The following is a 26332-nucleotide window of genomic DNA, read 5'->3' on the forward strand; positions in this document are numbered from 1 at the left end:
CAGACATTGTAGCCACCTATTTGTTATGTGTATGTACTTGCCACAGTTAAAACAGAATTGAGAGATTCTTGACATGATGCAACAGAAAGAGGACAGTAATATAATGCAGAAGTTCTGTGTTTTAGCTAAACTATTGGCTACATTTATGTCAAGCCACTTTTCTCTCAGCCTCAGTTTCCTTATTTATAAAATGAATGAATGGGACTTAGAGGGCTCTTTAAGTTCCTTTCAAATATTAATATTCTGTAATTAGAAGAATAAGGTGGATAATATTAACAAAGCAGTTTTCAGTTTTATACTTATTTGCTATAGAAGTCTTAGGAAATAATGTTTTTCACTTTTGTTCTTTGGTATAATTGTAAGATAATTTCAGAGTTATGTTAATATGATTTTTCATAGCTTCTTAGAAACTTAGATTTGGACTTAGCTGTGCTTTATGTTTTCACAAGTGTAGATATGAATTTTCTAGGACTACTTCAGCTCATAGTGGAATGGTTGCCATGGTGGAATGTCATGATTCTATGTAAAAGTTAGTTTTAGGTGAAATGTTCCTTCTTAATACAGATCAGTTATTTTGAGATAATGTTATATTTTTGTTGACTGAGAAGTAGAAATAAGTGAGTATGAGAATATTAAATGAGAAGCAACTTTTTTGTTCCCAACTTTTTATTTTAAAAAGTAGTTTTTTAAGAGACTTCTGAATTTTAGGTTGCTTTTATGTTATGTGAAAGTTTTCTAGTGTATGTGTCCCCCCCCCCAACTTTATCCATAATTTGGTCAATCTCAAGCATGTCTATATGTTAAAATTAACTTTTTTTTTATTTTGGTAGAGCTGCTCTGGACAAGGCTACGGTGCTCCTGAGTATGTCTAAAGGTGGAAGGCGCAAAGACAGTGTATGGGGCTCTGGAGGTGGGCAGCAGTCTGTTAATCACCTTGTTAAAGAGGTAACTATGGGGTATTGTCTTTAACTTAATTTATATGAATTTTTTTCTTTTTGGCCATGCCAATAGCATGAGGAAGTTCCCTGGGCCAGGGATCGAACCCACACCTCAGTAGCAACCCATGCTGCTCCAGTGACGATGCCAGATCCTTAACCCACTCTGCCACAAGAGAACTCCAATTTATATGTATTCTTTAGCTGGTATTTTTTTGGACAAAAGTTAAGTTTAGTTTTATAGCTGCAAGTGGAAAATTGAATAATTCTTATATATTGGCTTTATGCCTTTTTGCTATAAATTATACACTAATTGCATAATCATTATTCAATTTTTATGATATTCCTGACTTAAAAATAAGACTATGTTGCTAAAAGGGCTTTCATGAGTAATTAAAAGGAGGCTGTGTAGGAACCTCAAAGGAATATCTGAAGTCTCTTTCTTATTTTGGTATTTTTTTTCAAATACTGTTGATATAAGAGTTTCTGTTTTGTAGTTATTCAGTAAATATCCACTTTCATAAGAGCAGTTTGAAACTGGATGGTCTCAGATTATAATAGTTATGAATTATGAACGTTAGATCAGAGTGCTAGATTTTTCTAAGGAAATTCACTACCTATATGCATGCTTTAAAAGAAAAAGTAGGAGTTCCCGTCGTGGTGCAGTGGTTAACGAATCCGACTAGGAACCATGAGGTTGCGGGTTCGGTCCCTGCCCTTGCTCAGTGGGTTAATGATCCGGCATTGCTGTGAGCTGTGGTGTAGGTTGCAGACGCGGCTGGGATCCCGTGTTGCTGCGGTTCTGGCGTAGGCCGGCGGGTACAGCTCTGATTAGACCTCTAGCCTGGGAACCTCCATATGCCACGGGAGTGGCCCAAGAAATGGCAAAAAGACAAAAAAAAAAAAGTAGATTTTTGCATTAACGCCAGATTTATTCTCTTATAGATTTTTTTTTTTCTGGCAAAAAAGTTAAGTGATGTTCTATAAGAAACTAAAAAAAGTAATCTTATTTGAAGATTTTAAGAAAATTAGATTTATAGTATAGGTGCTTCTGACTTTTGGGTATAATCTTTTCATATGGCTATAGTTTTGATGTTTAATAAATATTTTAATATGTATAACAAGTTAGAATGTTAAGGAGCTCAAAATATAGTTAGAGCTTTGACCAGTTTTGCTTTTATATATGTTAAGGTAGATGAGTTGGTATTTGTAATGTCATGATTGCAATATCTGTTTTTTAAAAAATTATAACATTATTAGAAAATTGAGGTATAAAAAAGCCAAGATACTGTAGCAGTTCAGCAAGAAAATGAAATAGAAGGCATCTAAATTGGAAAAGAGGAAGTAAAATTATCTCTCTTCCCAGATGACATGATCTGTATATAGAAAACCCAAATGACTCCTTAAAAAAACAAAAACACCAAACTATTAATTTATAAACAAATTCAACTCAGTTTAAGGATACAAGATCAATATACAAGATTTAATTCCAGGGATTTCCTGTTGTGGCTCAGTGGGTTACAAACCTGAGGATCCATGAGGATGCAGCTTGGCCTTTGATTCCTGGCCTTGCTCAGTGGGTTAAGGGCCAGCGTTGCTGTGAACTGTGGTGTAGATCACAGAGGAGGCTTGGATCCCATTTTGCTGTGGCTGTGGTGTAGGCTGGCATGTGTAGCCCTAAAAAGCAAAGAAAAAAAAATTAATTCTAGATCTTCTGAACACTAGCAGTGAATGATTAATCTGAAATGAAATTAAGAAAACAGCACAGGGAACTGCATCCAGTCTCTTAGGTAAGAACCCGATGGAAAAATACAAAACTAAACAAAAGTGGGTTTGTATGGGTGACTGGGTCACTGCTATGAAGCAGAAACTGAAGGAACATTGTAAATCAACTATACTGTAATAAAAATTAAAAAAAGAAAGCAATTCCATTTACAACAGCATGAAAAGATTAAAATGTGTAGGAATTAATTTAACAAATCAAGTCTTAGGCACTAAACACTGCAAAACACTTGAAAGAAATTAAAGAAGGCCTAAATAAGTAGAGAGAGATATCCCATGTCAATGAACTGACTTAGTATTGTTAAGATGATAATACTCCTCAAAATTAATATTTTGAGAAACTGCCAGACTTTTTTATGGCATGTGAATTATCTCAACAAAAAAAGATAAAAATTGGAATAAAACTACCAATATATGAATTTGAGATTGACATTATTTGGTTATTCATTTTTTTTATATGGAAGGGTGAGTTGGACAAAATGGACTTTTAGAAATATATACATGTATTATAATTTATTGTCAAAAATGGCATGAAACCCAGTGGGAAATAATAATTTAATAATTATTTTAGGGAGTTCCCGTCGTGGCTCAGTGGTTAACGAATCCGACTAGGAACCATGAGGTTGCAGGTTCGATCCCTGGCCTCGCTTAGTGGGTTAAGGATCCGGCGTTGCCATGAGCTGTGGTGTAGGTCACAGATGTGGCTTGGATCCCGAGTTGCTGTGGCTGTTGCGTTGGCCGGGCAGCTGTAGCTCTGATTCAGTCCCTAGCCTGGGAACCTCCATATGCCATGGGCGCGGCCCTAGAAAAGACAAAAAAAAAAAAAAAAAAAAAAAAATTTAAATACTTAAAGTTACATAACAAAGTTAAAGAACTGATATAATTTAAATAATAAATATATTATCTTTTAATTATAAAGTGAAAATACTTAGTCAAGTGCCATGCTTTAAATACTTTCCTAAAGAATGATAATAGGAATTATTCGTCAAGATGTATTCTGTTGGTAAAACTTTACTTTTTATGAGAATATGTTGTACAGTTTAAAGATAGAACATACTTAAATGAGATTATTTTATTCAGTCAGCCAGCATTCATTTAGTGTCCACCAAGTTTAAAGGTAGTTTTAACAGGCAATTATAGGGGAGAATATTTGTAGTTGAAGTTCTTGTGCTGAAAAACTTTTTCTCCTTTTCTCTGAAGCAATAGATGTTACCATGCAAATTTGAACAGCAGAGTCAAGACTTGCCTCTTTAGCTATAATTGGAAGCTGAATTATTGATGAATGTTTTATTTTTTATTTTTGTCTTTTTGCTATTTCTTGGGCCGCTCCCGTGGCATATGGAGGTTCCCAGGCTAGGGGTGGAATCGGAGCTGCAGCCACCGGCCTACGCCAGAGCCACAGCAACTCTGGATCTGAGCCGCGTCTGCAACCTACACCACAGCTCACTGCGACGCTGGATCGTTAACCCACTGAGCAAGGGCAGGGACCAAACGCGCAACCTGATGGTTCCTAGTCGGATTCGTTAACCACTGCGCTGCGACGGGAACTCCTGATGAATGTTTTAGATAATAGGTCTCAAATCTTCTGCTGTAGAGAAAAGAGAAAACTGTTTGGAAATCTTTGACTTGTCTAGTAAAGCCCTATTATCATCTCTCATTTTTTTGGCTCCCAGTGCAATACTAAGGTCATCCTGATGGAAATCAGTTTTGTGTCACTTAAAAAATTTGAGACTTTCAGTTAGTGCCCTCTAGTGGTATTCAAGGTACATTGTTTCCCAAGGGAACATTATATTCATAACCCAAGTCATGTACATCTAAGAGAGCTCATAGATCTCAGTGGTATTAAAAAACACTGAAACACAGAATTTCCTTAATGATTATGAATTATTTAAAATTTGAGGATTTGTTTTTTAATTATGAAAAACTGTTATGATAGAGTCATGTCAGGACTATTCCTAGACAAATGTTTTGTGACCTAATTTCATCATGTAATATATTGAGATGAGGGTAAATAAATCCTTTAGGCAAAGCACAATTTTTAAAAATCAAGAACTCTAACACATCTCAATTTTTAAATCTAATAGATTGATATGCTGCTGAAAGAGTATTTACTCTCTGGAGACATATCGGAAGCTGAACATTGCCTTAAGGAATTGGAAGTACCTCATTTTCACCATGAGCTTGTATATGAAGTAAGGTTATTTTGACATTCTAAAGAGAATTATTGTGTCCTTTTTTACAGCGATTTACTGTTTCTTTAATAACATACATTTTTGTTTTCTTTTTAAAACCTTTAATATTAAGGGAGAGAGTTTTAAAATTTTCGTAATGATTATAGTTACATATTAGATCTGATGGACTTTAGGAGCAGATTCTTATCTGAAAATGAGTAAAAGTTTAATAATTCATTTGTTCATTCCTTTTTTAGGCCATTATAATGGTTTTAGAGTCAACTGGAGAAAGTACCTTTAAAATGATTTTGGATTTATTAAAATCTCTTTGGAAATCTTCTACCATTACTCTAGACCAAATGAAAAGAGTAAGTATAACATTATTTTGAAAACTTTTTAGGCTTATATCTTATATAATGATTGAATACGGATTATGAATTGTCAATGAAATTTTCTTTTAGAATGTTTAGTAATATGCATTTTTTTTTTTTTTTGGTCTCTTTTTTTGCTATTTCTTGGGCCGCTCCCGCGGCATATGGAGGTTCCTAGGCTAGGGGTCGAATCGGAGCTGTAGCCACCGGCCTATGCCAGAGCCACAGCAACGCAGGATCCGAGCCACGTCTGCAACCTACACCACAGCTCATGGCAACGCCGGATCGTTAGCCCACTGAGTAAGGGCAGGGACCGAACCTGCAACCTCATGGTTCCTAGTCGGATTCGTTAACCACTGCGCCACGACGGGAACTCCGTAATATGCATTTTTTAATGCTACTGTTTGAATCTCTCACAGCCATTTTCTGGAAAGTAATAAATACTTCAGTGTTTTTTCTTTTAAACCTGAATTTTGAAAAATGTGATGTGTGTTCTTCCTCAAGAGTTCGGTTTCTAAGATATGACAATTTCTTTTTTATATCTAGAGAGAAACATGAACTTCTAACAGACTATAAAGTACTTAATTCTTATTTAAAATTGCATACATTGTTATTAAAATGTTGGTGAGGGTCTTACTTGCCTTTTTAAAAAAATGTAGTAAATGAAGTTCCTGTAGTGGCTCAGCAGTAACGAACCTGACTACTATCCATGAGGATGTGGGTTCAGTCCCTGGCCTTGCTCAGTGGGTTAAGTATCTGGCATTGATGTGAGCTGTGGTTTAGGTCACAGACATGGCTCGGATTCCATGTGGCTGTGGCTGTGATGTAGGCCAGCAGTTGTAGCTCTGATTTGACCTCTAGCCTGGGAATTTACATATGCTGCGGGTGCAGCCCTAAAAAGACAAAACGTGTGTGTGTATTTAGTAAGTGTATTATAGAGAAGTAGATGGGGAAGAAATGTGTCCAGTGTCCATTGTCTGCCTGAAGCTCTTTTGACAACAGAGTTTTAAAGAAAATATTCTGTAACAAAGATACTTACCCACTGTGCTTTCCAAGGTTCAGATCTGACTTTAGTCTAATTGTATTGAAAATTTGGCCTTAAATATAGCTTGATAACAGTGATGGGTTGTGTGGCATTATGTATTTTATATGGGCTAACACTTCTGTATATAATCCCATTGTTTTAGGGTTATGAGAGAATTTACAATGAAATTCCAGACATTAATCTAGACGTCCCACATTCATACTCCATGCTTGAGCGATTTGTAGAAGAATGTTTTCAGGCCGGAATAATTTCCAAACAGCTCAGAGATCTTTGTCCTTCAAGGTACTTTATTATTTTCCTAAGATGAAATACTGGCTGAGGTGCTTGGGAAGGCTAAGGTAATTTTCTGTCATTCCAGCTCTGTCTGAAAAATTATAATATCTACCTTCAAGTCACGAGTGAAAATCATGAGTTTTTGGAGAAACAAGGGTGAAGCTTATTTTGTTCTCTTGTAGATCTACACAGGGCTATACCTCATGAAGCCCCCAGTTCACTGGAAGGAAACTGATTGTGTGTACCAGGCTCTTTCTTTTTTTTTTTTTTTTTTGGTCTTTTTGCCTTTTCTAGGGCTGCTTCCACGGCATGTGGAGGTTCCCAGGCAAGGGGTCAAATTGGAACTGCAGCTGCTGGTCAATGCCAGAGCCCCAGCAACACCAGATCTGAGCCACGTCTGTGACCTACACCACAGCTCACAGCAATGCCAGATCCTTAACCCACTGAGCAAGGCCAGGGATCGAACCCAAAACCTCATGGTTCCTAGTCAGATTTGTTAACCACTGCGCCACGACGGGAACTCCCAGGCTCTGTTCTAAGTAGTTTAAATATTATTATTTCAGAATAGATATTACCAGTAAGATGAGAAAATTGAGGCTTACAGGGGTGTAATATACCTTTCTAAGATCACACATGGTAGGAGTCAAGGATGAATTCAGACTTTTCTGGCTTTAGGGATCTAGGTTCTGTCTTGTACTTCATGTGGTTTCCTTTTTGCTCCCTCATGGAATGGAGAATTGAGACTGATTGGATTTTTCCTCTAGAAAGTGTGTGTGCGAGCACACCTGCGTGAGAGATTCTCTGGAGGAATTATATATGGTGCTATTAGGATCAAACTCCTTAGGATGAATTTGTTATTGTTGAAATAAAGCTTGTAATTAATTAAGGTTATATTGTAATAGGTATAAAAATTTAGTTACAGCTAAACAACTTCTGTGGGTCTGTTGTTCATGTTTATTTTACTTTTTTGTAATTTTTATCTGAAAAACTTTATAACCCTGTGTATATTTATTTAAGTGCATTGTGAGAATTAAATCTCAAAAAATACTTCCTAGAAGTGTCCTTTGCTCTACAAAGTTTAGTGACTATTAAGAGAGAAGGAAAAGATAATGGGGAAAATACATTTTGATTGCTTTGATAAAAGTGTTTGAAAATGTAGATCTCTACTTGATGGTACCATCCATGTATTAATGTGCCAAGTGGTATTAAACATCAGTAAAAACTGTCTACTTTGGTAAAGCTTCTTGCTACTTGCTGCTTGTTCCCACCTTCAATTTCCTAATATTATAATATGAAGCCGTTATGTTCAGGAAAATATAGCTGGTTTCCGTATAGACTTATGAAAAGGAGTCAACACTTGGCACTGGTTTTTAAAAAGTTTTTCAGCCTCTATTCACAAGTCCACTTGTTTCTTTCTCTTGTGGCTTTACTTTCAAGGATCATTTGAAGAAATATCTAAACTTTCTATGTATTCCATAGAACCTTCACTTTTTATTCTCTATCTTTATTTGGGCGAAGTGCACATTTCTATGTAAACTCAAATGCCTGTGCATGTTGGTCTAGTGTCAGAGAATAAGGGCTAATCCTGCCCCAGCTGTTTAGCACTTACTGCTTTAGGCTGGTTTTCAACTATTTTTCCTGGGCTGCTGGTAGCTAGTGCATTATAGAGGAAGGCTTCTTGGATTTGAAATGGCAGAAATCTCAAAATGAGCCTTAGACTGAAATTAATTGGACTATGATTTGCTTTTCTCCATTCAGGTTATGGCTTTTCTATATCTGAGAAAAAATTAAATATTTTAAACATGGATATTTTGATAGGTTATGTAGCTCTAGTTTGCATAATTCCAAATCATGTTAGTGTTTCCCATTTGGCTCACTGATTAGCTTTCAAATAGTAGCTTTCAAACAGTAGAAATAAAGAGAGGCATACCTCATTTTATTGTGCTTTGCAGATTTTTTTTTTTTCTTTACAAATTGAAGGTTTTTGGCAACCCTGCATTGAGCAAGTCTGTTGGCACCATTTTCCCAACAGCTTTTACTCACATTGTATGTGTCACATAGTTCTCAGAGTATTTCTAACTCTCTAGCAACAAAAAGATTATATGACTTGCTAAAGGCTCTGATGATGGTTAGCATTTTTCAGCAATAAAGTTTTTTAATTATGATATGTACATTAGGCCTTATAATGCTACTGCATACTTAATGTATTGTGTAAACATAACTTTTACATTTACTGGAAAAACAAATTCATGTGACTTGCTTTATTGCAGTATTTGCTTTATTTTGGTGGTCTGGAACCAAATCTGCAATAATTTCAAGGTGTGCTTGTATTAAATTTCTAAACAGGATAATGTTTCCCTTATTTATATTTTAACTTTTTTTTGTATGACTTAATTTGGACAGTGAACTTATTTCAGTAATTAAGCTCTTATTTAAAAACTGTTGAGATTAGGTAGTTTATTTAATATGTTCTAGGAAATATAGCAGGGAATGTCTTTTTCAATAGACTTAGAGGTGGGCTGACTTTTTAAAATTTAAATGGCAGTACAACTTCAAAACTTAAGGAATAACAAAAAAAGACAAAGTTTTTCTTTTAATTGACTGTATTAGAATTTGTATCTCTTTTCATATTTGTGTTCTTTTCATTACAGGGGCAGAAAACGTTTTGTAAGTGAAGGAGATGGAGGTCGTCTTAAACCAGAGAGCTACTGAATATAAAAACTCTTGCAAGTCTTAGATGTTATAAAAAATACATATATCTGAATTGTAAGAGTTGTTAGCACAGTTTTTTTTTTTTTTTTTTTTTTCAAAGCACTTGTTTTGGGTTTAAGGCATTTCCGAAATTTTGTAAACTTACATTTAAGGGGAATTTTTAAAGGAAGTGTTTTTTTTTTCTTTCTTTTTCTTTTTTCCGAGGGTGTAAAGGAGGGACAGAAAAGTAACCACTTCTTAAGTGGAATATTCTCATAAGCTACCTTTTGTAAGTGCCATGTTTATGACCTAATCATTCCAAGTTTTGCATTGTCTGACTGCCACTCCTTTCTTTCAAGGACAGTGTTTTTGTAGTAAAATCACTGGTTTATACAAAGCTTTATTTAGGGGGTAAAGTTAAGCTGCTAAAACCCCATGTTGGCTGCTGCTGTTGAAATACTGTGCTTTGGGAGTAAAAAAAAAAGTTATTTCTTTGTCTTAAAGAATTTTAAGAAAATGGGTTAGTCATGAGACTTATTCATCTTTCCAGGGAACATACTGATTGGTCTTAAAGACTAGACAGTTAAGTAAATGGTGGCTGGAACATCTATTTTTCTACAAAACTGGAAAAATGAACCCGGTTCTAGAGAATGTATGACAAAATAAAACATGTGAAGCAGTGTTGATTCTTTATTGGGAGTACATTTATTTTAGGTCTTTTAAACTTTTTTCACACAATTACATTTTAAATCACATAAAGGAGCAGTTTAAACCTAGGGAATTTAAACTTTGTTCCTTGAAAACTTAAAGAGTACAATATTAAATAAATTCTTTTAATATTATACCTGGGAAGTAATATTATACTACTTCATTGTTTTTTGATTTGTTTGTCTTGGACCTCAAAACAAAATTCCTAAAACAGATATACCTTTCCTTCATACTTTTCTCTTTTGTTGCTTTTTAGGCCTGCACCCATGGCATATGGAAGTTTCCAAACTAGGCATTGAATTGGAACTACAGCTCCCAGCCTATGCCACTGCCACAGCTACGTGGGATCTAAGACATGTCTGCGACCTATATACCACAGCTCACAGCAATGCCAGATCCTTAACCCACTGAATAAGGTCAGGGATTGAACCTGCAACCTCATGGATCCTAGTCAGGTTCATTAACTGTTGAGCTGAGAAGGGAACTCCTCATCCTTAAATTCTATTACCAAATAATGTTTGTGTTATAAAAAACTATTACTCAAAGACTCAAAAGTTTGGAGTTCTGCTGTGGCTCAGTGGGTTAAGGGTCTTGCTTTGCTGCAGCTGTGGTGTAGGTCATAGCTGCAGCTCAAATTTGATCCCTGGTCCAGGAACTTCTGTATGCCGTGAGGCCAAAAAGAAAAAAAACCCCGAAGTTTTACATTTACCTAGTATCTGAGAAAATAGTAGCTACCAATGAATAACAGTTACCTAAAGAATGATCACATTTCTGACCTCTTTTGCAGAGCCCAATTACTTGGCGAGGTCTCAGGGTTCATGCAGATTGGAATTGTTACTAAAATACATCAAACCAACCAAGAGTTATATTCAGAATTTACAAAGGTATTCTTGGAATATACCCATTACATTTCTAGCTACAGTCTTTTAGAATTAAATCTTCAAAGCTAATGTTTGTATTTATTTCATGGGCTCTTCCAAATCCATGTTATTTTCCATTTTTAGGGTTTTAATTGTGTTTGATACCTGGAAGACAAAGGTGGCAAGGTAATTAAGTCCTTAAAAATCAATATAATTAAAAGCTCAGGGAACTGAATAGATGAGGATTTCTCAAAAACCAAATGTGTCTAAGAAATACAGTTTTGGGGAGTTCCTGCTGTGGCTCAGTAGGATTGGTGGCATCTCTGGAGCTCTGGGATGCAAGTTCAATCCTCAGCCCTGCACAGTGGTTAAAGGATCTTGTATTGCCACAGCTGTAGTGTAGGTCACAACTGTGGCTCAGATCTGATCCCTGGCCCAGGAATTCCATAGGCTGCAGGGCAGCCAAAAGAAAAAGTTAAAAAATGGGAAGAAATACAGTTTTGTCATTAGTAGGATCAGGTGGTCAGGCAGAATAGCTTTACATGTGACATGACACACAAAATTTCTAATTAAAAAAAACAAAAGCCTAGTATAAACACTTTATACAGGATTAGAACTATTTTTTTTTCTTGTTTTTAAGGCCACACCTGTGGCACATGGAAGTTCCCAGACTAGGGGTTGAATTTGAGTTGCAGCTGCTGGCTTATGCCACAGCAATGCCAGACTCATGCCATGTCTGTGACCTACACCACAGGTCACAGCAATGCCTGATCCTTAACCCACTGAGCAAGGTCAGGGATCAAATCTTTGTCCTTATAGATACTGGTCAGGTTCATTACTGCTGAGCCACAATAGGAACTCCTGGAATGCATTTTCAAGTTCATTTTTTAATGAACATGTGAAGGATTCTCTGACTGTAGAAGCTGCATTTAGTCACTTGTGCCTAAGAATGTTGTCTATAAAACAGAATGGTAAACAGTAATTTAATTTGCAGTTCTAAGAACTTGGGTTAAACTCAGAATCCGGTTTCAGAGTTTTTTCATTGTTTATATTCAATACAAACCAGAGTGTTTAAATTCAAATACTGTATCTGTTTTATTAACACATAACTGCTTTCAGCATACAGATGTAGATTGCTTTCTAGCTGTTGTTAATAGTTAGAGGTAGGGTGTTCTGTAGAAGTGCTAAGTTACCATTCATTGAGTTATTTGCTGCTGTTCCTTTTCTGTCACTTCTTGTTGGCGAATTGTATCCTGTGCTGCTTGCTGCATTTTCTCCAGTTTTTCCAGAGTCAGAGATTTTAAGGGTAAAAGTTTGGGTTTACACAGCACCATTGTGGTTATATCTTCCACAGACAACTGCCCTAAGTTTAAAAAGAAATTAAAAAAAAAGAATTAATTGGAGTGAGGTAACATAGCTATTTGGTGGTTTGGATTTGCAGCTAGAATGAAGGTCTAAAAACTTAATCCATTGTCATTGAAATTCTCTTTCAGTTACCACAATATTTCTTCTGTGTGTGTGTATATATGTAAACGCAATATTTAATATAGGAAGTTGATGAGAAAGACAGGTTTTGATTTTCTACCTAAGATTCTGAGACAAACAACTTTTTAAAAATTGAAGTATAGTTGATTTACAATGTTCTGTTAATTTCTGGTACACAGCAAAGTGATTCAATTATTCATATATATACACTCTTTTATATTCTTCTCCATTATGGTTTACCAAAGGACAGTAAATATAGTTCTCTGTGCTATATATACAGTAGGACCTTGTGGTTTATCCCCCCAATTTATAATAGCTTATATCTGCTAACCCCAACCTCCCTGTCCATTCTTCCTCCAACTTTCTCCCCCTTGGCAACCACGAGTCTGTCCTTGTTTGTGACTGTTTCTGTTTCGTAGATAGGTTCCTTTGTGTCCTGTTTCAGATTCCACATATTAGTGATATCATATGGTATTTGGTATTTGTCTTTCTCTGACTGATTTCACTTAATATACAATCTCTAGTTGCATGCATGTTGTTGCAAATGCCATTATTTCATTCTTTTTGATGGCTGAATAGTATTGTATTGCATATATGTACCACATCTTTTCTAGCCATTCCTCCTTCAGTGGACATCTGTGTTATTTCCATGTCTTGCCTACTGTGAATAGTGCTGCAGTAAATCTAGGGGTGCAGGTATCTTTGAATTATAGTCTTGTCTGGATATATGCCCAGGAGTGGGACTGCTGGATCATATGATAATTCTAGTTTTCTTAGCAGTCTCCATACTCTTTTCCATAGTGGCTGCACCAACTTACATTCCTACTAACAGTGTAGGAGGGTTCTCTTTTCTCCACATCCTCTCCAACATTTATTTGTAGACTTTTTAATGATGGCCATTCTGACCAGTGTGAGATATACCTCATTATAATTTTGATTTGCATTTCTCTAATAATTAGCATGTTGAACATTTTTTATGTGCCTATTTGGCCATTTGTATTTCTTTTTTGGAGAAATGTCTATTTAAGTCTTTGGCCCATTTTTTGATTGGGTTGATTTTGTTGTTGATTTGTATGAGCTGTTGATAAATTTTGGAAATTAATCCCTTATTGGTCACATCATTTGCAATGTTTTCTCCCCCATCTTGTAGGTTGTCTTTTAGTTTTGTTTATGGTTTCCTTTGCTGTACAAAAGCTTGTAAGTTTGATTAGGTCCCATTTGTTTGTTTTTGTTTCTATTGCTTTGGGAGACTGACCTAAGAAAACACTGGTACAATTTATGTCAGAGAATATTTTGCCTATGTTCTCTTCTAGGAGGACAAATAACTTTTTGTGTCAGATGTTTAATTTGAAAAAAAATTTTGGGGAGAAACAGAATGTTCATAAAAATTCTTATAGTAAAGTTTGGTGTTAATTTAACATGAATATTCAAATTACTGAATGTTTGACTTAAACCTTTAGCTTTGGTTACAATGCTTGATTTAGGTTTCTTTTTCCCCACTTGCAGACCTTATTTAGTGTTATGGTAAATTATGGTGCTATTTTTTTCCACTGGATATTTCATATGTAATCTGAAATCTTGAGTAAAACAGGATTTCTATGTTTAAGAAACAATCAAACGTTCATTTTACATCCTTTTTACTGGGGCGGGGGGAAGTGATAGATTACTCCTTTATAGTCTACTCATGACAAAAGCGTAGTAAAAGTGGAAAGTAAGTGTGGCACATAGAACACAAAATAGTTTCAGATGTTTAGCTATTGAGCCTGCTATATGATACTGCCTATTAGTTTTTAGGTCCCTATAGTATTCTATGACATAAGTATTTGTGACTTAGATACCTTGTTTTGGAAGAACTTCCCGGAACATTGACTTCACTTCTGCCATATCTGAATTCTTGGATGCAGTTTCTTCCTTCAATGAGAAATCAGTTATTACTATTACTCAAGAATGAATTCCCAAAGCATATTGCTTGAGATATTTCTATGAGTTAGGAAGTACAATCAGAATTCCTATAGAAAATGAACTATCCTATTCGTATATAATTTTCCCATTAATTACCTGTGAGTCTTTTCATTGAAACAAGGTTTAGAAATAGTTCATAAAAGCATCCATATCCTGTCAACTTCCATTCATCAGTGGTGGTGGTAATTGGAAGGCTGCGTGTTCTAATTTTTTCCCCTCCTAGTGGAAATTGGTAGGACTTAAGTTTTTCAGTCAAAGATAATTTTCTATGCAGCTGAGTTAAAACAAAGCGATTTATGTGCAGCCATCTGGGTTCACTGATAGCATCTCCCCTGAATAGTGGGTGATACAAAAGACATGACCATCTGGGAGGTGGAGTGAGAGGGTGTTAGAGGAGGAGGAGGAGGTAGTATGTAAATATTGCCTAACATTCCACTTCTTTCAATAGCTAACTGCCAGTTTCTACTTTAATTTGCAATAATGACAGCACCCTAAAGATCAGTTATTGTCTGTATAGCTGCAGTTTGTAAGGAAGCAACACAAACAGGTGAAATTGGCTCTTGAATACCAGAAGTGAGGTGTGCTTTCAGTTTATTTTCTTCTAATACAGATACTATATGCTGAAGTGCCAGTGAATACCCTCACATGCATATTTTGTTATGAATATCCAGGCATATATGTCATCTTTGGCTGATGACATCTGTTCCCAGTGGTATATCTCAGTTTATGCCATGCTATAGCATGGTATATTCAAGGTGTTTTGGACTATAGTTTGTAGCATGATCCCTTTTCAAATGCAGGTCCTTCTCTAGATGGTCCCACCCATTCTGTGATATTTCATCATACTGATGCAACTTAGCATATATCTTTCATAACATCACTACCACAGAAGAACGATTTATTATTATAACATGATGCTGGCTTGGTGCCTGCCTTTACCACCCACTGCAAATTAATTATAATCAAGTGAAGCTGCTTCTGGTTTTAGTTATTCCCATTATGGCTACTTTGACATTCCTAGTAAAGGCTTCCTAATCTCCATATACCAAGCCTCTTTCCCCTTTCTTGTTCAAATTCCTGTTCTGGAAGATGTAAGTTTCCTGCAATATTTACCCCTATACTTCTCTGGGGAATGAAGATGAAGTAGGGAATGAACCAGGAATAAAGCAACTTATCACTAATTACAAGCTGAGATAAACAATATACAGTTTACTTAGCCTCTCCTGCCACATTCTTTCCTTCCTGTTACTTAGGCCTGCCAGTGGTAACTAGTGATTTTTTTTTTTTTTTCCAGATTATGTTGAAGGCTAGTAACATTGCAAGGTCCTGATTAGCCTGAATATAACTATAAAAAATATTTAGCCACTCCATTAAAGAAACTACAAGGAAAATTTCATTAGGGCTTTATTTGGTGCAAATCTGACATGATATGGTCCTGATAAGGAGGATAGACATTAGAAATTTTGATAAATGTGAAGGAAATGAATAGCAGTTAAAAGTTTTTGTATCACTTTTTTTTTTTTTCTTTTTTGCTTTTTAGGGCTGCAGCTGAGGCATATGGAGGTTCCCAGGCTAGGGGTCAAATTGGAACTGCAGCTGCCGGTCAATGCCAGAGCCCCAGCAACACCAGATCTGAGCCACGTCTGTGACCTACACCACAGCTCACAGCAATGCCAGATCCTTAACCCACTGAGTGAGGCCGGGGATTGAACCTGCAACCTCATGGTTCCTAGTCAGATTTTGTTTCTGCTGTGCCATGTCAGGAACTCCTAACCAAAATTTTTAAATCACAAAATGCCAAAATGGTGTATGAACAAATACTTAAATCTTAGCTGTTTTAAAGTAGAAACTCCAGTTATTCAGAATTTAATCAGTCTTTTGCCTTCTCTATAACTCTTCCATATCCAAAACCTGGCTTGGGGAAAACAATGAAATTTAGTGCTGTAGCAAACCTCAGTCCTCTGACGAAGGTGCCATTGTTACTGGAAAGGGTGTGGGGCCAAAGGCCTGGTAGGGAGTAGGTTGGGCCTGGTGTGAGGAAGATAGGTGCTGTCAGTTGCCTGGGTGGAGTATCTACTTTTCTAGGGTTGGTTCTTGTTCCTAGGTCCCCCCAGGCATTGGCAGGAGAGAAACAGGAAGGGAAGGGCTAATATAAGCAAGGTGTTGGTTGGATGGCCAGCATCGGCAAGGCTACACTGTCTTGATAATCAACTGTCCAGGAAGCCCAGAGTTGGAAGGAGCACTTATATATCCTTCTCCAGGTGGCCTGCTAATAGCCAAACATGAATATTCTGCCTGGTGTAACATGCCCTAAGGAGTTGTGGTTAACTCCTAAGGGTACCTTCCTACTGGTAAGGTAAGATATGTGGTAATAGGGTCAAAGAAGAAATATACCAGCTATGGGTGAAACGCATGATGTTATATAAGTGCTGTGTCATTCAGTTCAATAAATGTGTCTACTATGTGGTAGGCACTGTTCATTAGTGAACAAAAGAGACACCTTTGCTCTTTTGAAGCTTAGTGTCTAGAGTATGGGGGGAGAAATAACAATGCTACTGGAAGGTAGTAAATATTAGAAAATAAAATACTTTAAGGGGGTACAGGAGTGCCAGGGGTAGTGGTGGTTATAATTTAGATAGGAAAATCATTGTGGTCTCATTTTGTTGTATGTTATGTCTTTGAGATTCCAAGAAAATCAGAACCTTAATGGTATCCACAGTTAGGGAAAGTATAGAGAAATGTGCACTCTTTCTTGGTGGGTGGGTGTGTTGGTACAGCTTTTTTAGAGATAATTTGTAGTATCTTTTAATATTTTTTATTTGGCCATGCCTGCCACATGTGGAAATTACCAGGCCAGGGATCGAACCTGCACCACAGCAGGGACCCAATGCCAGATCCTTAACCCACTGCACCACAAGGGAATTCCTATCTTTTAATATTTTGTAGTATCTACTACAACTAAATATGCACATTAGCTTCTTTCTTTTAGTATAGTGGCTCTTAAATTTTAGTTTGCTTAAGAATAACAACAGCACAGTGTTTTGGGACAAAATCACATATTTTAATATATGAACAGTTTAAGGGATTTTCTATAGTAACTTTGAAAATAAAATACCTTTTTACCCTAAGAGGTGACTTTAGAACTGAATTGTCCACTTACCCCATCTCCCATTGCATCCCCTGGTAACAGACTAAAAACAGATCTAGGAAAAGTTATCCTGCCCAACATCACACAGATGATAAATGGAGAAACAGGAATTTGAAATCCTGTCTGCCTGACTCCAAAGCTGCATCTGTAGGAATGGCCTGAAGGCCCTAAATGGCACTGCTGCTTTTTTTTTTTTTTTTTTAATTTGGCAACTGTCACAGTCAAATCAATGTATGGTTTTAACCAACATGTGGTTTTTCTTTCTCTCACTCTTAATTTGAGGATTCAGCATTCCAGTCGTCATGTTTGATATAACCCTGAAAAAAATTTTCGTAGGAAAAAAATACTTTTTGTCTATGGGTTTTGTTTTATAGCATTAGTATTATTTTTAAAAGATGCTACAACTGAAACTCTCAAATCTCAAGCTTCATCAGAAATAAGCAACACTTTAAAAGCTTCTAAGCTTTGTATTTTTTTTCATATGTTGACATATATGAGAATATATTGATGAGACCAAGATCATGGATTAAATAGCTAACCAGGATTATTAGCGTTAAAGTGTATCATATTTTCATTTAGTCACTGGAAAATGTAGACTAGTCAGATAGCAGGCAGAGAAGGGGAATAGATTATGAAAATCCAAGCTCCATTCTGGTAACTAAAAGCATATATATATCAGAAATATCAAAGTGGAAACATACTGAGGATGCCAGAGCTAAGTCTTAGCTTCTAAAAATGCTCAGGCCAGGATTTGGATGTTTTTAAAACAACCCTCCAAAGTCATACTAAAGTATTCTCATATTTGATCTTTGCTTCGAGGCCCAAAAGGGCCATTTTGTGGGTCAATGTGATTATCCTCCATAATAAGTACTACCACCTCTAATCCACCATTAGTTCTCCATTATAATTCTTTTTTCCCTCCATTAATGTTATCTAAACTTACAAACTTATCCTAATTTTACAAAACCTCATTTTTAAAGTGTGAAACTGAATGCTTCAGAGTATTCTAGGACTATTTTAAACAAGCATCAAAATTAAAATCCAGTGTATGATTTAAAATAAAAGCTTGTATTGGAGTTTTTTTTTCTTTCATTTTTTTTTTCCAGGTCAGTATATTTCATGTTTATACTTTAAATGAGTTGTACTCTGGCTTACTGCTAACTAGCTGTGTGACCATGAATACATTTCCTAACCAACTGGAAGTTGTTTTTCTCATGAAAAACGTGTAGTATCTGTCTTGGGTTGCAAAAGTTCAAGTGAAAAGTAAATGTAAAAGTGCTAGAAATATAATGTGATTATATTCCTAATAAAATTCAAGGTTGAGATAATGTGAACAAGTTTTTAATTTGGTGGAAAAGAGTAAAAACCTTTTAAATTGAGTTAGATGCTTGGTGTACATAAGAATCTTGAGTTTTGATAGAGATAACAAGTGACTTATAAACTAACTTAGAGAAGTAAATGCATCTGAAATACGGCAAAAAAGAAAACATTTCTAAAGCATTTTAGAACGCAAAGTACCAATCACATTTTTATGTAAGAAAGACAGAGGTCATAAACCTGTAGCTCTTGGTCCTATACAGTTAAATGTTTTGCTGGCTTGCTAAAGGTATAAATAGTATTTGAACCAATGCTTAAAAATCAGATTTCTCATGAAGTCCAAATTTTAGTTCTTCTTGACAGATGTGGTAACACCAAGTCCATATCCCCACATGGCAAAATTTATCTGGGACTGGGAAGCGATACCCATTTAGATGAGCATAAGGAGTTCGCCAATCCCCACTACTGCCTCTTGTTTCCTTTTACCTTACCTGCCTAGCAACTACAGGCACTTGACTTTGCAACTTTAGTAAAATACAGAGCCACTCCAATATATTATCCTGTTTTATCACTAATAGGCATTACAAAGCAAAATACAATCTCTGGGAACTAAGAGAGACACCAGAGGCAACCCTATTTATGTAAAAGACAGTAAAGCATATTTTTCTTTTGTGACTATTAATTCTTTTTAAGTAAATTCAGTCTACCTAGTGCAGGTTGTTGATGGGTATGACAGGAATGGGAGGAACAAAAAATGAAAAAATTTATCTTTTTGTCTTACCTAAGACTTACATGGTTGACTGATAGATGATCTTTCACATACGTTAGATTTCTGAATATAAACTAACATGAGAAAAAGGTTAAAGGAGAGTCCAAAGAAACAAAAATGTTTTTCAGCATACATGAAGTAGTAACATTCAAGTGGTTGCCCATATGCTAGCAGAGTGCTTAATTTTGATTGACAGTGTTCAACTGGAGATGCCAAATAACATCATATGTCAAGTAGTTAGAACTATAGGAGATTCTATTCTATCTGGCATCTGCTGGTAAAAGAATGTTGCAACAAGTTCAATTTGGCTAATTAATCCAGACTCATGTGAATAAAATGTGTGCTGTCTAGTTTCTGAAATGTGCCTGGGCCTAAGGAACTGCTCTACCTGGGTGAACCTGGATGATGCCATTGGTTCTGTTATACTCCAGTAGTAGACACTATTAAGTTAGTAGAAAATGACACATCCTACTCAAGCAAAATGACTTTTTCTAAATTTTTTTTTTAAATTCAGTACTTGGAAACAGTTCTAAAAATGTTAGCTATGAACTTTAAAAAAAAAGGTTAAGACTTTTTGAAAAAGGGTGCCTGAAGAACTTTTTATATTCTCAGCATTGTCAATATATGCTACTTCGATAGGAAACAAGGAAAGGGAAATAAAGAATTGTTTGACACTTCACTCAGATCTGCAAGCCTGATCCTCGGATTACCTGCATCAAAATCTCCTGGACTATTATTAAAAATTCAGATTTTTCTGGAGACTTCCCCAGACTCAGTGAATCAAAATCTCTTATTAAACTTGGAGAATCACTGTCATAGGTTCACTTGCTCATTCGATAAATATTAAATAAACATTTAATGCTATAATGTACTCAGATTGGACTGCTTTAGAAGTTACTAATAATAAATAACTACCGTGCACTAACTATATGCCATGTCTATAAACTATGCTAAAGAGTTATAGTTGACTCATTCTGTTCAACAATCCTAAAAGGTTTTATGGTCCTATTTATTTTTTATTTTTTTGCTATTTTTAGGGCTGCACCCTTGACATATGGAAGTTCCCAGGCTCGGGGCTGAATTGGAGCTCCAACCACCAGCATACACCACAGCCACAGCAACGCTAGATTTGATCTTTGCCTGCGACCTACACCACAGCTCATGGCAATGATGGATCTTTAACCCACCGAGTGAGGCCAGGGATGGAACCCACAACATCATGGTTCCTAGTCGTTTCCACTGTGCCACAATGGGCACTCCCATGGTTCCATCTAACAGATGATAAACAGAATGAGTAAACTGTCCAAAGTCATCACCTAATGAATGTTCCTATTCTTGAAACCCAGATCTGATTCTAAAATCTGTGGTCTTAATCGGTATATTATTTTGCCTTACTTGAATCTGGATAAACTTAAAACTGTTTCATAGTCCCACATGAACAAATTTCCTTCTATATAGGAAGTGACTGACAGAGTGCATTACTTAACTTTCAATACAAAGCCTTAAAACATTCTCTATCAATCTTAAGAGTTTTTGCCCTCCCAGAATATTTTCTTCTGTTCCATTAAGTGCATTTTCTTCCTTCTACTTATCTTTTGTGGTCAAATATAAGTCTAGGATAGGAGGACTACATACGCTAGGCAGTCTTGCGAGTTTTCCTTTTGTGATTCTGAAGTTCTGCAAACACTTCTCTATCCACTGGACAGAGAATGTTCCTAATGTATTAAATGTTAAGTATAATCTTGGTTTTGCAATTTTTAATAGGCTGTGATGAATACTACTGAAAAGCTATCACAAAAACACCAGGACCAATTAGGACTTGCAAGAGAATTTCAGGGAGAAAAATAACATTGCCTAAATTGGAATGTGGCCAGATGGCCAGCAGTTCCCTTAGTATCTGCTTTGATAACATCAAGATTCATCTGTATTTGAATTGCAGGGCCCACACATCTTTCATCAACCATCCTTGGGATGCCAGAAGTTGAAACTCATGAAACTGCTGACATCAGTACACTTTGCTGTAGATTACATTGCATCAGCGTCAAGTGTAGGCAAAGTAGCAGCAAAACTTTATTAAAGGTAGCCAGTCTATGTTGTCAGTGCAGGACACTAACGTACTCTACAAAGACAGGAAGATTAAACTCTTCTCTGTAGGACATCATAGAAGGGTGGTGTGCTGAGAAGTGGGATGGATTTAATGAGCAACTCATGGCATGGTAAATGTAGCTGCAGTTAGTCATGATTGGTAAAGTATAAATACTTTTAAGTAGTCTTGCAAAAAGTGTTAAACTGAATCTAATCATGCTTCCAGACCTACTTCTGATTTGTGAAAAATAAGAGGAGACATTCAAAAAGACCCCTGGCCTGAACTTTTCAAAATGACAATTTTACAAGGTAAAAAGAGATGGCGGAATGGTTCTAGATTAAGGCTAAAGAGTTATAATACCCTGGAGTTCCCGTCGTGGCTCAGTGGTTAACGAATCCGACTAGGAACCATGAGGTTGTGGGTTCGGTCCTTGGCCTTGCTCAGTGGGTTAAGGATCGGGTGTTGCCGTGAGCTGTGGTGTAGGTTGCAGATGTGGCTCAGATCCTGCGTTGCTGTGGCTCTGGCGTAGGCCGGCGGCTGCAGCTCCAATTAGACCCCTAGCCTGGGAACCCCCATATGCCACCGGAGCGGCCCAAGAAATGGCAAGAAGACAAAAAAAAAAAAAAAAAAGTTATAATACCCAAATACAATATATAAACCATGACTGGACCCTGATATTTTTTGCAAGGAGGAGGTATAAAAGACATTCTTTGGTCAATGGGAAAATACAGATATATACACACTGGATTTTAAAGACTGAAGACTTATTAATCATAATGATATTTTGTTTTTGCAAGAAAACTTTATAATTCTTAGAAAATAAATACATGTTTAGGGATGCCTGCTTAACAACAGGTGTCTGCAACCTATTTCCCAATGGCTCAATAACAAAGTGTGTGAAAAGGGATAAAGTAAATATGGCACAATGTTAACAACTGTTGGATCTAGGCGAAAGGTATATGAATGTTTATCGTATTCTTTAAAAAAAATTTTTTTTTTTTTTGTCTTTTTGGGCCACAGCGGAGGCATATGGAAGTTCCCAGGCTAGGGGTCCAAACAGAACTGTAGCCGCCAGCCTACACCAGAGCCACAGCAAAATTGGATCTGAGCCAACTTGATATTACCAAGATGACTGACAATTGTCGACTCAAATCTACAGAAGGAACTACGATAATGTGTGATAACTCTTGTAAAAAAACCATATAAAATAATACATTTCATGAATATTCACAAACATTAAGTTGTTTAATAAACCATAGACATGCACAATGTGGACAGTATACTTTCATCCAGAACTGCAGTCAATGCTTACAAACCCCGAGAAGAGGAGAAACGAAGAAAAGGTTGAAAATTTCAGAATATGCAGACAGGAAGTGGGGAAATAAGGCTTCGAGATGTTGTCACAGTGGTAGGGTGACCATCTTTTTCCTTTATAGCTGGGGATGGAAAATGATTTCCTCAAGCTCCAGAATTCTCCGACCTTAAAGGTCAGAGGGTGAAAGTGCTTAACAGAACTTGCTGGGGCGTGGTCAGGAGATCCACTTTGCTGGAGTTAGGGGCCCCTCCCGTCCCAGCTGGCTGCAGCGGGGCGAGGGAAGCCGGTAGAGCGGCCTCACCCCACAGGGAGCCTCAGAGGGGCGGAGGGAGGGCGGGCCGCCATCGGACCAGCCCGGAAAGAAAACCTATTTCCAGCGGAAGAGGCTTTGAGCCCGGCTCGCCTCCTCAGCGCTCCGTTTCCCAGGGGCCGTCGGGCCCGCACGGGCCTGACCCACGGTTGGAGACCAAGGGACACTCACCTCACTTTGCGACTCCTGTCGGAATGGGTACTCCCTGGGGAAAGGGGGGCGCAAGCTATTCCCATGCTTCCGCCATGACCCCTTTCAGAAGTGTCAAACGCAACTTCCGGGCAGGACAGGGATTTTCGGCGCCGTAAACTCTTGTCCACCTAGGTAAGTGACCAGATGTCCCAGCAAAATAAGGGCCAGAAAAGCCGCTTCCTCTATCCCCCCAATCTTGGAAAGTAGTCTGGAGTATGAATTAACTTGTTTAATATGGGATGTCTGGTTACCTTCGGTACTTTTTGGGGCCTACTTACAGATGCGTGTCTTCCCTGACGGCTCAACTGTTGCCCAGGGCAACTATAAGATTGGGCGAAGGGAAAATTACGTCACACAGGAGACCGGAGGCGAGGAAACTTCCGTTGCCATTATCAGATATGGCTGCCTTAGCGTCAACAGTAACTTCCGTTGAGAGTTGTCTCTCTACCCTGCTGGAGGGTCTCTCGGTGACCCAGCTAGCCAGCGGCGCCCAGTGGGCGGGAGAAAGGGCATAGAAGAGCTGAGGAAAGGAAAAGGGCGGGGAGAGTAAGAGAGAGAGAGAGAGAGGGAGAGAGAAAGAGAAGCTGGAGCTAATGCCTCACTCTGATTGGGTAGCGTCGCTGGCGACAGTACCTCACTCTGATTGGGCAGCTTCTGTTGCCCTGGCCCCGCCTGTTTTTCTTCCCCAGCGATTGACCGGCCTGCGCCGGAGGGGTGGGGCGGGGCGGTAGCAACGAGTGTGTGTGGAGGGGCGGGCGGGGCGGGGCGGGGCGAGTGGGGGAGGGGCGGGCGGGGGGCGGCGGTTGGGCAGCGTCGCTTCCAAGGAGGAGGAGGAAGGGCGAGCTAGGAGGATGGCGGAGTCGGGGCTCCTGACGGTAACCAGGGGCCGCTGAGGCGGGAGGGTGCTTGTTGGCCGGTTCTTCCTGCCTTCCTTCCTGCCGGTCGGGCGGGCTGTCGGTAGGGGGAAGCCCCGCGCGTCCTGACAGGCGCTAGCTGGCGGGGCCGGGGCGAGGCCCGAGGGGCCGGGGCCCTGGGAGGCGCCGCCGCCGCCGCCGCTTTCCTGGGTGCTGTCGCCGGGAGGGCCGGGCCCACGGAGCCGTCTCTCGTACGGGCCCGTAGCCTCTCGCCGAGAGCGAGCCGGCCAGCTGACAGCGTCCGGGGCCGGGCCTGCGGTTGCCGCAGGCGGCCGGGGACAGCGCCCGAGAGAGGACTAACTGGCTCTAGAGCCGGGGCCGGGGGCGCCCAGAGGACGGTCCTGCTCCGCTCGGCTCCCTGGGTCCCCGGGCCCAGGCTGCGGGGCGCCCCGTGGGCGTATGAAACGTTGGCTGGGGCCCCGACGCAGCGGTAGTGGTGCGGGTGGAGTCTTTCCTCGCCCGCTCCCCAAAGCCCACCGCGCTCTCGGGTTCTCGTCTCCTCTCTCTGAAGAGTGGTGAGTCGACTTTGGGTGTGTTGCTTGGTGAAGCGAGTTGTAGGTCCAAGACTGCTCTGTTGGACCTGCCTAATGCCAACCTCTTTCCGCGGCAGCTTTTAGGGATAGAGGAAAAGTACTCTCCTCCCCGCCCCCCCCCACCCCCCACCCCCAGCTCTAAACGTTAGAGGCTTCAGGACAAAACGATTTTTCCCCAGCCCCTCTGTATCCATTGTTTTGTACCATCCCCCTCCCCCCCTTGCCTAGGTAGAAGAATAATGACTCTGAACCATTAATTGCTTTTTTTTTTTTTAATCATCAGAGGTTTTGTGTAATTGTGTTAGTATGGATTTACAAACAGGTGAACTGAATACCCTTTCGGTAGCTGGAAAGAAGATGCTTTTTGTGTGTGTTTAAGCTTTAAACCCTTGCAGTTGGTGATTTGGCTTTCTTGTCTGTCTGTTGCTTTGTATCATAATGAGGGTGATGAGAATAAAAGAGGAAGCAATGTTTTGCAACCTGCCCAAAGAAATGTTTTCTTAGTCTCTGGGGATACCGAAGTAAAAATTGGGTTGCAGATGTAGGCTGTATAGTATTTGCCTCCACCACGGTAAATCATAACAGTCTATGTCTAAGCTTATGCTAGTGTTATTTTGTACACTTATTCAGAAATGTCAGCTCCTTCTAGTATCTACTCAGAGTAATGGATAATTGTATCAAACTATTTTTGTTCTTTTTTTTCCCCAGAATCCCAGGATACACTTGTGTAACCAAGTATTTTTATATCAAAATGTAGCATCAACACTGAAAGACTGTCTTAATTTTAAAGACCTCGGTTTATTAGTTGCTAATCTCTACCCTCCCCTTTACATGCCACAACCCTTGTAACTGTTTGTTACTTGTATTTGAAGAAACTTAGCTATTTGTAACATTCAGTAAGCTTACCTTCATAGTTTGAATTTAAGTGTTGATGTTTTTCTATGTGACAGTGACAAGAACTATTAGGAATAAGTATGTAAGTGACCATTCCCTGCATAAGGATCTTTGAATGTAATAAATCTTTTAAATATTAATTTGGACATAGGGTGCACTGTAGAATTTTAATTATGAATATGCATTTGAAATATAGACCACAGGGAATAAAGGCTTTGTCTAAGGTTTATAACTTTTAAATGACTTAAATGTAACATAAAGATGACATAAAACTGTATTCTTGAAATGCCAGTTTGGAGGTATGTACTTGGCCTATTCTTAAGGTTACTAGTTTTCCCGAAGGTGTTTGTTCAGTTTTTGAAGAAAACATTTATTTTGGGTTGGCATTTGTTTTCTGGTTATTAGAACAGTTTTCAAATGTTTAAGATTTTCTTTTATTTGTTATAAATTGTTATGGGTTAAAGAGTGATATTAAGAAATATATTAATAACTTGCAGCTGGATTTTTTCTTTTTTAGTTTTTAAACTAATATTCAGAAAGTTGATCAGAGCTGCGTTTTGATAATTGTAGC

The 26332-nt window shown here is 38.2% G+C and overlaps 4 protein-coding genes across 21 annotated transcripts in view; 2 read left to right on the forward strand and 2 right to left on the reverse strand.

Annotated features, from left to right (window-relative positions):
• PDCD4 (programmed cell death 4) overlaps positions 1–9961 on the forward strand; it is a 29147-nt gene extending 19186 nt beyond the window's left edge. For all 5 annotated transcript variants that reach the window (XM_021073217.2, XM_084994265.1, XM_084994267.1 and 2 more), the window contains 5 exons: positions 831–945; positions 4802–4909; positions 5146–5256; positions 6447–6586; positions 9229–9961. In XM_021073217.2, coding sequence (XP_020928876.1) covers positions 831–945; positions 4802–4909; positions 5146–5256; positions 6447–6586; positions 9229–9289 — 535 coding nt within the window. In that variant the 3' untranslated portion in view covers positions 9290–9961. The remainder of the gene's footprint in view (positions 1–830; positions 946–4801; positions 4910–5145; positions 5257–6446; positions 6587–9228) is intronic.
• BBIP1 (BBSome interacting protein 1) lies at positions 2390–23736 on the reverse strand. Of its 9 annotated transcripts, none has more exons than XM_084994294.1 (4): positions 23699–23736; positions 14160–14232; positions 12030–12199; positions 2390–2612 (listed from the first exon to the last, which is right to left on the reverse strand). In XM_084994294.1, the coding sequence occupies exons 2-3, from the start codon at positions 14203–14205 to the stop codon at positions 12033–12035; spliced, it is 213 nt and encodes a 70-aa protein (XP_084850420.1). In that variant the 5' UTR covers positions 14206–14232; positions 23699–23736; the 3' UTR covers positions 2390–2612; positions 12030–12032. The 9 variants fall into 9 exon arrangements, with proteins under 9 accessions (XP_084850420.1, XP_013839185.1, XP_013839188.1 ...); XM_013983731.3 differs by lacking the exon at positions 23699–23736 and adding an exon at positions 23400–23500; XM_013983734.3 differs by lacking the exons at positions 2390–2612; positions 23699–23736 and adding exons at positions 4185–4305; positions 23400–23500.
• Positions 23288–26332, forward strand: part of SHOC2 (SHOC2 leucine rich repeat scaffold protein) — a 95687-nt gene continuing 92642 nt past the window's right edge. For 4 of the 6 annotated variants that reach the window (XR_014826214.1, XR_014826215.1, XR_014826216.1 and 1 more), the window contains exon 1: positions 24230–24295. The gene's annotated coding sequence lies outside the window, so the exon portion shown is untranslated. Of the gene's footprint in view, positions 23553–24229; positions 24850–26332 lie in introns of those variants that run through there. The other 2 variants (XM_005671457.4, XM_005671458.4) reach the window with 2 other exon arrangements.
• LOC146397058 (uncharacterized) lies at positions 23699–25779 on the reverse strand. Its single transcript, XM_084997502.1, has 3 exons — positions 25774–25779; positions 24054–24944; positions 23699–23940 (listed from the first exon to the last, which is right to left on the reverse strand). The coding sequence occupies exons 1-2, from the start codon at positions 25777–25779 to the stop codon at positions 24264–24266; spliced, it is 687 nt and encodes a 228-aa protein (XP_084853628.1). The 3' UTR covers positions 23699–23940; positions 24054–24263.

The sequence above is a fragment of the Sus scrofa genome, chromosome 14 (assembly GCF_054392235.1).
Source record: "Sus scrofa isolate SSC_HxYL_T2T_F1_AM1 chromosome 14, Sscrofa_HxYL_maternal_Yorkshire_Landrace_v2.0, whole genome shotgun sequence".
In the NCBI taxonomy this organism is placed as follows: domain Eukaryota; kingdom Metazoa; phylum Chordata; class Mammalia; order Artiodactyla; family Suidae; genus Sus; species Sus scrofa.